Source organism: Nicotiana attenuata, unplaced genomic scaffold (assembly GCF_001879085.1).
Source record: "Nicotiana attenuata strain UT unplaced genomic scaffold, NIATTr2, whole genome shotgun sequence".
Taxonomy (NCBI): domain Eukaryota; kingdom Viridiplantae; phylum Streptophyta; class Magnoliopsida; order Solanales; family Solanaceae; genus Nicotiana; species Nicotiana attenuata.
This window is the reverse complement of record NW_017671120.1, coordinates 131,625-140,904: the sequence shown is the minus strand read 5'-3', so window position 1 is coordinate 140,904 and position 9,280 is coordinate 131,625. Positions and strand designations below refer to the sequence as shown.

The 9,280-nt window shown below is 35.5% G+C and overlaps 2 protein-coding genes across 2 annotated transcripts; one reads left to right on the top strand and one right to left on the bottom strand.

Moving 5' to 3' along the window:
• Positions 1–1,018: 1,018 nt before the first annotated feature.
• Positions 1,019–4,373, top strand: LOC109206051 (heat shock cognate 70 kDa protein 2-like). The gene is made up of 2 exons (XM_019368820.1): positions 1,019–1,541; positions 2,455–4,373. Exons 1-2 carry the CDS (start codon positions 1,328–1,330, stop codon positions 4,191–4,193), a joined length of 1,953 nt encoding a protein of 650 aa, XP_019224365.1. The 5' UTR covers positions 1,019–1,327; the 3' UTR covers positions 4,194–4,373.
• A 1,031-nt stretch (positions 4,374–5,404) lies between these two features.
• On the bottom strand, positions 5,405–7,835 carry LOC109206050. The gene is made up of 2 exons (XM_019368819.1): positions 7,726–7,835; positions 5,405–7,617 (listed from the first exon to the last, which is right to left on the bottom strand). Exon 2 carries the CDS (start codon positions 7,171–7,173, stop codon positions 5,668–5,670), a length of 1,506 nt encoding a protein of 501 aa, XP_019224364.1. The 5' UTR covers positions 7,174–7,617; positions 7,726–7,835; the 3' UTR covers positions 5,405–5,667.
• Between the last annotated feature and the right edge of the window lie 1,445 nt (positions 7,836–9,280).

Here is a 9,280-nt window from a genome sequence, read left to right as displayed (position 1 = left end):
ATATATATATATATATAATAATAATTTTTATCATAATCAATGTATATCTTTTATATATATTTGGCTAACAATGTAATTATTTTTAGCAGACCGACAAATATTACTTGCCTAAAAGAATTCCAGAACCAAAGACACCGTCTTTAATTTCCAAGTCGACGGTTTCAAATCAAAGCATCAAAAAAAAAAAAAACGAATCGTTAAAAAAACACCACCACCGCCAACAATACTAACTTTTACTTGTTGAATTTAAAAAGTTGGAATAAAATTTATGCTATTGATTATAGGTATTACTTTTATTATGATTAATATCTATTGAAACCAAAATTTCCCTAAAGATATTCAAGATTTAATATGAATACTAATGTTTAACGTAACATGCTGCATGATTTTTGATATATAAAACATAATTTATTTAATACAAATATAATTTTTTGAATAAGGTTATTCAATTGACACGTTTGAGCTTAGGTGGCTATTTAATATATGATTTACTTACCTAAAATAATTAATTAAGAAATAGTATAGTACTAGGTTTTTCCTAACAGCTTGTTTGGATGGTTGTTACCTATTTGTATTGTACTGTTATTTTAAATATAACGTTTATTTTGATTGTTACTTAAATTTTATTGTATCGTATTATTATATCCTTCATTACGCAACGATAAAAAATGCCAATTTATGTAACGATCGATCGGTGTGGCCGCATCGTTACTTTATTTTTTTCCTCTCATTTTGCACTTTCTTATTATTAAATATTATATTTTATCATTTAATTATCTTTTTATATAATAATTTTATCTCGTATGCTACTTTTTCTTTATAGTATTAGAAGTTTATTCTTCATATTATTAGCAAAACATTATAAAGTGAACGAGAAATAAAACAATCTATCCAAATATTTCATCAAAATAATACAGTGCAATATAATATGATCAGTACGATATGTAACTAACCATCCAAATAAGCTTTTAAAGAGTAAGCTAGAAAATTAATCCAAGCATTGTGAACGTAACACGTCTAGTAGTATAGAGAAATTTCCAGAACTCACGAGAAGAGAAACTCAATTCGCCACCTCTCCCACAAAAAGAAATTCATTCCAATTACACCGTCTTTAATCTCCAATCGGTGGTTTTTTCATGTAAAATCAAGAAACTTCTAGAGACTCTCCAAAAGGAACCAATCAATCAACTCTTTATACCCTTATCCCTTTTCTATCTCCATATTCCAATTACTTGATTTTTCTCTACCAAAAAAAAAAGTATCAGCTCTTATTACTTGATTATTTACTCTTGTTTGTGTGATAATTGTTCGTTTTGAGCTCAGATTAATGGCTGGAAAATGTGAAGGACCGGCGATCGGAATTGATTTAGGGACGACGTACTCGTGTGTTGGTGTATGGCAGCATGATCGTGTTGAGATCATAGCGAATGATCAAGGGAACAGAACGACGCCGTCTTATGTTGCTTTTACTGATACGGAACGGTTGATTGGGGATGCTGCTAAGAATCAAGTTGCCATGAATCCTACTAACACTGTCTTTGGTAAGCTTGCCTTGGCCTTCTCGTATTTTTGATATATTAGTATTTTCTAAACTTATGGTTTTGGAATTCTATTCATTTTAAGTTAGAGGTTCTAAATTAATAATTTAGATATATATTTAATGAGTTTTTAAACAAATACAGCTTTTGAATCAAAGCTACTGGCTTTGGCCGAACTCGCTCACAACACTTTAGCTCCGCCCCGGGTATTTTGATATATTGGGAGCAACATGAATGTTAACTCTTTGCGAAGATGTCAAATTTGTGTGGTTTGCGAGTTATAGAGCCGTATATTTGATTTTTTGATTTGAGCCTGCAGAAATTCTATTTTGAAGAGACAAAAGAAGTTTATCGAAATAAAAATGAATGTTGTATGTACCTTAAGAACCATTAGTAGTGTTAAATTTAGCTCAAATAAGTGCAATCTTCCTAATCGGACACGGATTGGTTGAAATTTTGTAAGAAACTCTTGCTGAACAATTTTATTTGGAATTGGTAATTATTGAAGCAGAATGAACTAATAAAAAGATAATTTTGAGTTAGGGTATATATTGTTTGGTATTGATGTATGCTTTCAACAAGATGAATCATTATTCATCTATTGAATTAACGCCCAACACCCCAGGACAGTTCTGTTAATATCAAATTTAGGTCTGTGTATTTGGATTATGCTTGTGTTGGGAAAATAATTATTTGTATAGCGTGTTTAGATGAAATTAATAAACCAAACAATTAAAATATTTATTTGAGTTGATAATTTGGAGTACTGTAATATTCGTATTTGCCGTTGTAAATGCCAAGTTGAATTTGAATCCTTATTTTTATGAATTAGATTCTGTCGTCTTTTAACTATTTCAGTTAGTACAATTTAATCATATGTGCATTCAGGCTAAGCTCCTGTTGTATTTGATTGCAGATGCCAAGCGATTGATTGGTAGGAGATTTAATGACCCCTCAGTGCAAAGTGACATGAAGCTGTGGCCTTTTAAGGTCATTCCCGGCCCTGCGGACAAGCCCATGATTGTTGTCAATTACAAAGGCGAAGAGAAGCAATTTTCTGCAGAAGAAATCTCCTCTATGGTCCTTGTTAAGATGAAGGAGATAGCAGAGGCTTTTCTTGGAACAACAATAAAGAATGCTGTTGTTACTGTGCCTGCCTACTTCAATGACTCGCAACGTCAGGCTACTAAGGATGCTGGAACTATTTCTGGCCTCAACGTTATGCGTATTATCAACGAGCCTACTGCTGCTGCGATTGCTTACGGGCTTGACAAGAAAGCAGGCAGTTCAGGGGAGAAGAATGTGCTTATTTTTGACTTAGGTGGTGGTACATTTGATGTCTCACTTCTTACTATTGAAGAAGGGATTTTTGAAGTGAAGTCTACTGCTGGTGATACGCATCTTGGTGGGGAGGATTTTGATAACAGGATGGTGAATCATTTCGTTCAGGAATTCAAGAGGAAGCACAAAAAGGACATTAGTGGAAATCCTAGAGCTCTTAGGAGACTAAGAACTGCTTGTGAAAGGGCGAAAAGAACACTCTCATCCACTGCTCAGACTACTATTGAAATTGATTCTCTTTATGAGGGTATTGATTTCTATACGACTATTACTCGTGCTCGGTTTGAGGAGCTTAACATGGATCTTTTCAGAAAATGTATGGAGCCTGTTGAAAAGTGTTTGAGGGATGCCAAAATGGATAAGAGTGGGGTTCATGAAATTGTTCTTGTTGGTGGCTCGACTAGGATTCCAAAGGTGCAACAATTATTGCAGGATTTCTTTAACGGGAAGGAACTTTGCAAGAGCATTAACCCTGACGAGGCTGTCGCGTATGGTGCTGCTGTTCAAGCTGCAATCTTGAGTGGTGAAGGAAATGAAAAAGTTCAGGACATGTTGCTGTTGGATGTCACTCCGCTTTCGCTTGGTCTTGAGACTGCTGGAGGTGTTATGACTGTCTTGATTCCGAGGAACACCACAATTCCAACTAAGAAAGAGCAGGTGTTTTCTACCTATTCGGATAACCAACCAGGAGTGTTGATTCAGGTGTACGAGGGTGAGAGGGCGAGAACTCGAGACAATAATTTGTTGGGTAAATTTGAACTCTCAGGTATACCTCCTGCTCCTAGGGGTGTACCTCAAATCACAGTCTGCTTTGATATTGACGCTAATGGTATCTTGAACGTCTCTGCTGAGGATAAAACCACCGGACAGAAGAACAAGATTACAATTACCAATGACAAAGGAAGATTGTCCAAGGAGGAAATTGAGAAGATGGTGCAAGAAGCAGAGAAGTACAAGGCAGAGGATGAGGAACACAAGAAGAAGGTAGAGGCGAAGAATGCGCTGGAGAACTATGCCTACAACATGGGGAACACTATTAAGGATGAAAAGATTGGTTCTAAGCTAAGCCCAGACGACAAGAAGAAGATTGAAGATGCTATTGATCAGGCGATCTCGTGGCTCGAGGGCAACCAGCTGGCGGAGGCCGATGAATTCGAAGATAAGATGAAGGAGCTTGAGAGCATATGTAACCCCATTATTGCAAAGATGTACCAGGGTGGAGGTGCTGGTCCTGATATGACTGGGGGCATGGATGAAGATGGTCCTTCTGCTGGTGCAAGTGGTGCAGGTCCTAAGATTGAGGAAGTTGATTAAGTTGAAATCTAGTTCATAGTAGTCAATAAAAGATGTAGTTCTACGTCTTTGGTTGTCTGTCTAATATTTTGTTGGTGTGTCTCTGAGCGTTCAAACTTTTCTCCTGTTGTTTTTGGGGTTGTGCTCGACTTTCTATCAAATTTTATCGCTTTTTTGGTATATCGACTGTTTTTATCTTGTTGATCACAGCTAAAAAAGTTGAAGTACACTCGTTTTAGAATGTGGTAAGCTACTGTCTATCAATTGTAGATACTGCAACCAGCAACTACAGACAAAATGAACGAACTCGCAAAGTGCTGAATAAAAATAGTGATTTTTCAGATTTGGTCATAAAAGTCTTTCAGAACGTTTAGATAGATAACTCTTCAAAAAGAAGACAGACTAACTCGCCTTTTAATTCTTCTTTCTATTTATCATATTTCAAAGAGAAGACATGTTCCATGTTGTCTAAGTTAATTTCTTTTGGGGTTAAATGGGAAAAACCAATACTACATGCAAATATGCATTTAGAGTATGCACAGGAACAAAATTAATCATAAAAATTTTTACTAGAAACTTCCACCAGCACAAGAAACCACAAATAGCTAAACCAATACAGGAGAGTTTAACAGAAGTTGGTATGGCTTGAATGCACACAAAGCATATTAAAGAGCGACAACAACCACCCATAAGTGGGGTCTAGGATAGTGTGTGTGCAGACCTTACGCTTACCCTAAGGGTAGAGAGACTGTTTCCGAAAAACCTTTGGCTCAAGAAGATAGAAAAAAAATAATAGAACAGTAACAATACATGCCATAAAGATAGTACCAACAACCTTAGAATCAGAAAAATAGATGGAAAACAATAGCGATATCCAGTAACAATGGCAAGATACTAGGAAACAAAGCATATCCCAAATTTTCTACCTTGTTCAAATTAAATGACTTAGGCTGTGGCATTGCTCTGTAAGATGTGGTAAAGAAAGAAAGTAATTCCTAAGCTTCAATGAAGTTTTTATTTAATACTGGAAAACAAAGATTATTGTACGTCGCTACAATTCCAATTATCTTGATAAAAATTGTTCTTCCTCTCAGGTTACAAAAGATGTATCACATGAATCTTAATGCAGTATGACACTCGTCAGTACTCGGAACGAGAATGCAAAACAAGCTAAAGGTGGGATTCATGCAATGGTTAGTATGTAACAGAAACAGAAGACAAGACCTGAAGAATTGAGATAGAGATTGAAACACAAATATCATTTAATGATAAAACAGTATGAAATTGTAAAAGATACCAATAAAAGATCCAAGACTAGCAGGAACAAAATGGTGTGGACATTGAGGGCATGCAAAAAATCAGCATCTTGTGTCCCATATTGGCTGAAGGGCGGAAAAGAAAAGAATATTTCCTGAAGAATTAGAAGAAAATATAAATACCATTTTCATTGAGGTCAGTAAATAATGACTACTACCTAAGAGAGCTTCCACAAATTTCAAGCCATTGCTTCTGTCAGATCAACGTATGCATGTGTAGTCCAAGGAGAGGGGCGAAGGCACACTAGAACCTCGTGCTCTTCTGGTCCTACACGCTGCTTTGGCACGAGAATTTCAAGCATAGTTCCAGTCTCATCTCCATATGCTTCTAGTTTAGCGTCTTCTGGAATGCGAGTCCTAAGAGGGATTTCTCTGACAAATTCCCCTGAAGGGCAGTGCTCGGGAGCTGGATCTGCTAGCTTGAAAGTCCGGTTTTGCCTTTTAATGATCGGTATACATCCCGTGCTGATACAAGATATCTTCACAATACCATGAGAGATAGTGTTTCTCCAAGTAACTTTGACACTTTTTAGATCGACAAAAGGCATGCTAACAAGTATCAAGAACGCCGTGTCATCTTCATAAATAGTCTTTGCAGCTGTAACTGGACCCGATGCCATTTGCATTGCACCGGAAAATGCTCCTAGCCAGGGTGGGCTAACTGGATGTTGACTATTAGGCAAACAGCAATCGTCATTGTTTCCACCGGAAAATCCATTTTTCTTCCTCTTATTGCAGACAGACAAAATGTTTAATCCTTCTCCATTTACATGGTTTGAAGATCGAGTAGATAGGTTCAGGCCGGAGCCATTTAATAATCTTTCTGGACGGGGAATTGAGTTGCTCTTCAATGCAGGAGGATGCCGCTCAAGCTCAAATTCTGTATTTGGAAGGCACCTCCATGACTCAAAGTCACTGGCTTCAGAAGGAATTGAAAAGTTCATGTCTCGGCCAGTAAGCTCCATCCACTTCTTTTGCTCCTCTTTATCGAGACCTGTAAGATTGGGCGACCTAACAACTTCAATTCCGTGAAGGCACTGAGGGTTGGAAAGACCTCGGTAATGTTTCCTTTGCATTTTGTGAGATCTAACGAAACCTTTATCTGCAGTGAAAGGAAAGGGACTCTCCCCTTGACGCGAATGCCCGTTCATGTAACTCCTCAATTGCATCTTGCCAAGTGCATTTTCAGGCCTGTCCTTGAAAACCCACATGTACATATTCTCCATATCATGCTGAACAAGGAAAACATCCTGCCTCAAATCCGATTTATCATACCGAGATGCCCCGCTACTCTCGCGAATAATTTTACCCTTGGACTTCTCATTCAGAGCTGGCTTAAAGTAAAAAGTGAAGAAAAACCAAGCGCCCCAAATACTATCAAGCCGCTTGGCGCACTTCTTCCCAACTTTTGTGATACTAATATTTGTCTCAACCTCATAATGTTGGGGACCAAGGCCTACATCTAGCATATCACATGTATCATTCCACGACGGAGGAGGAGGACTAGGCTCGAGCGGGAGATTGATATCAGGCGGTTGTAGATGGTTAACAGTCCGGATCAACTCTCTCTCCATTTCATCATGAGAAGACGAACCGGAATCCATGGACAAAAGGGTGGACAAATGATTGCTTTCTATGGTTAAGGTTGTGAGGAGATCTTCACCCATTTTCCCCTTTGTTAGCATTTCCTATTATTCGAGGTGAAGTAAAGGCGTCTCTAGCCTATAGCAACGGGTTCAGCTGAACCTACTACTTTCAGTTCGAACCAAGTATACATATGGAAAAGGATCTTGAAAATGTATATACATAATATCCGGTATCCAACCGACTCTAAATCCTGGATCCGCCTCTCTGGAACTATAATTCCACCACAACTAATACTCAAAAACATGACCATGACCACCTCCTCAACATATCCATAAAGAATCAAAATACCAAGATTCAATAACCTTGAATCAATTCATAAAAAGAACCATATATAGCATTTCTTTATGCATTTTAAACACACCAAAATCAGAAAAATTACAACTTTATCAAACAATTCATTGTATACCCATTACAGATTTGACTTTTGCAAGAAGATAGCACCAATTCTTGATTCCAAACAATCCTTTGAATCTTTAAAACATCTGTAGAATTTAAAAAATAACAATAATAAGTAAAAAAGAATCGCAGAAAAGTATATACATGCAGAAAAAGTAAGATCCTTAAGGGAAATTTTTTAGAAGAGTATGTACCTGAGAGAATGGTGTGAATCAGCAGCAAAAGATATGGGAATTGAGAAGTAGGCGGTGACGTAAAAGGAGAATGAAAAAGGGTATTGAGAGAGCTTAAAGATAATTTGTTAAGGGTTGATGAGAACGACCTGCACTGGTTACAACCGTTTCAAGGGAGCAAACGCCGTCAAGATAACGGTGACGGTGTACCAGATACAGCATGCCAATTATTAACCTGTCAATTATTATTATTGAAACATATACTAGTATATATATTATTTTATCAATGATAGATTTAATGTTTACTTTTCCTAGCCAATATACAGAGATTATATATTGATTATACATATTTATACATATATTAATATATAAATTATACATATATTATACATCCGCTAACTATTTTAAATTTAAAAAATTAAATAAACGGCTATTTGGGTTAAATCTTCTAAACACTCGCCCTTCGGATGTTCTTCCTTTTCTCCTCTAGGGGTTGTTTGATAATTAAGATTATGATCAGAATAAACAACAACAACAACCCAGTAAAATTTTACTAATGGGGTCTGGGGAGGGTAGTGTGTACGCAGACCTTACCCCTACCCCGAAGGAGTAGAGAGGCTGTTTCCGAAAGACCCTCGGCTCAAGAAAACAAAAAGACAAAAGATAAATTTAATCTCGAATTTTATTTATGATCATAATAAATAATTTAATAATTTAGGCATATTAATTAGAGCTAATATTCACAATCAAACAACAGATAAATTTAATCTCGAATTTTATTTTGGATTAACGCCCTAATCCCCGTTACCAAACGGCCCATAAGAAAAATGGCAATGAATAAATAATTATTTTTAAGAAATTGAAATTTTACCCTTTTTTTTTTTTGGAAAATACTCAAATATTGCGGTTTTATATTTATTTCTTGTGCAATATCATTTGAAATGTAAGACAAGATAAATTTAATTTTGCAAAGTCTTTTTCCACCTTTGAGATTTGTTGTTAAGAAAGAGGTATAGTATCCTTAGTAGTACTTTCTTTTTTAAAAGTAGAGTAGTACGGTAAGAAAGAATGTACATTTGACTTTACCATTTTCGTTTATAATTATCAATTTTTTTGTTCCATTTCCTTTTCATGGAATTTAAGAATTAGTCAAGGACCGACAAAAAGTTTGGTAGCTAAGCTGCAAAATAATCTATAAATATGTTACTTTAACATTAAACAAAATGATTCTTAAGCCTGAAAACAAATTTGTTGTTGTTTATTACGAAAATATAAAACGTAAAAAATATAAATTAAAAATTCCAGTCAATATAAATATAGTTATTTCGAAGTAATAACATTGAGTGTTTGGTATTACTTATTTTTTACATGATAATTTCAATAAATACATAATTTAATATAAATTTAAAATCAACTCTATGAATAGGAGAAAGAGAATAAAAATATGATTAAAATAAAAGCAGAAGAAATGTATAGTAGAAATAAAAAGAAAAAGGAAAAAGGAAAAAAATATTAAACTAATGAGGGATAATTTGGAAAATATAAATCATTGTAAGGTTAACTTTATTTTGAATAA

Excerpts from the sequence above, each read along its gene's own strand:
- LOC109206051 (XM_019368820.1), top strand. The coding sequence starts at position 1,328 with ATGGCTGGAAAATGTGAAGGACCGGCGATCGGAATTGATTTAGGGACG. Across the intron at positions 1,542-2,454 it reads TCCTACTAACACTGTCTTTG|ATGCCAAGCGATTGATTGGT; the intron begins GTAAGCTTGCCT and ends ATTTGATTGCAG.
- LOC109206050 (XM_019368819.1), bottom strand. The coding sequence starts at position 7,173 with ATGCTAACAAAGGGGAAAATGGGTGAAGATCTCCTCACAACCTTAACC.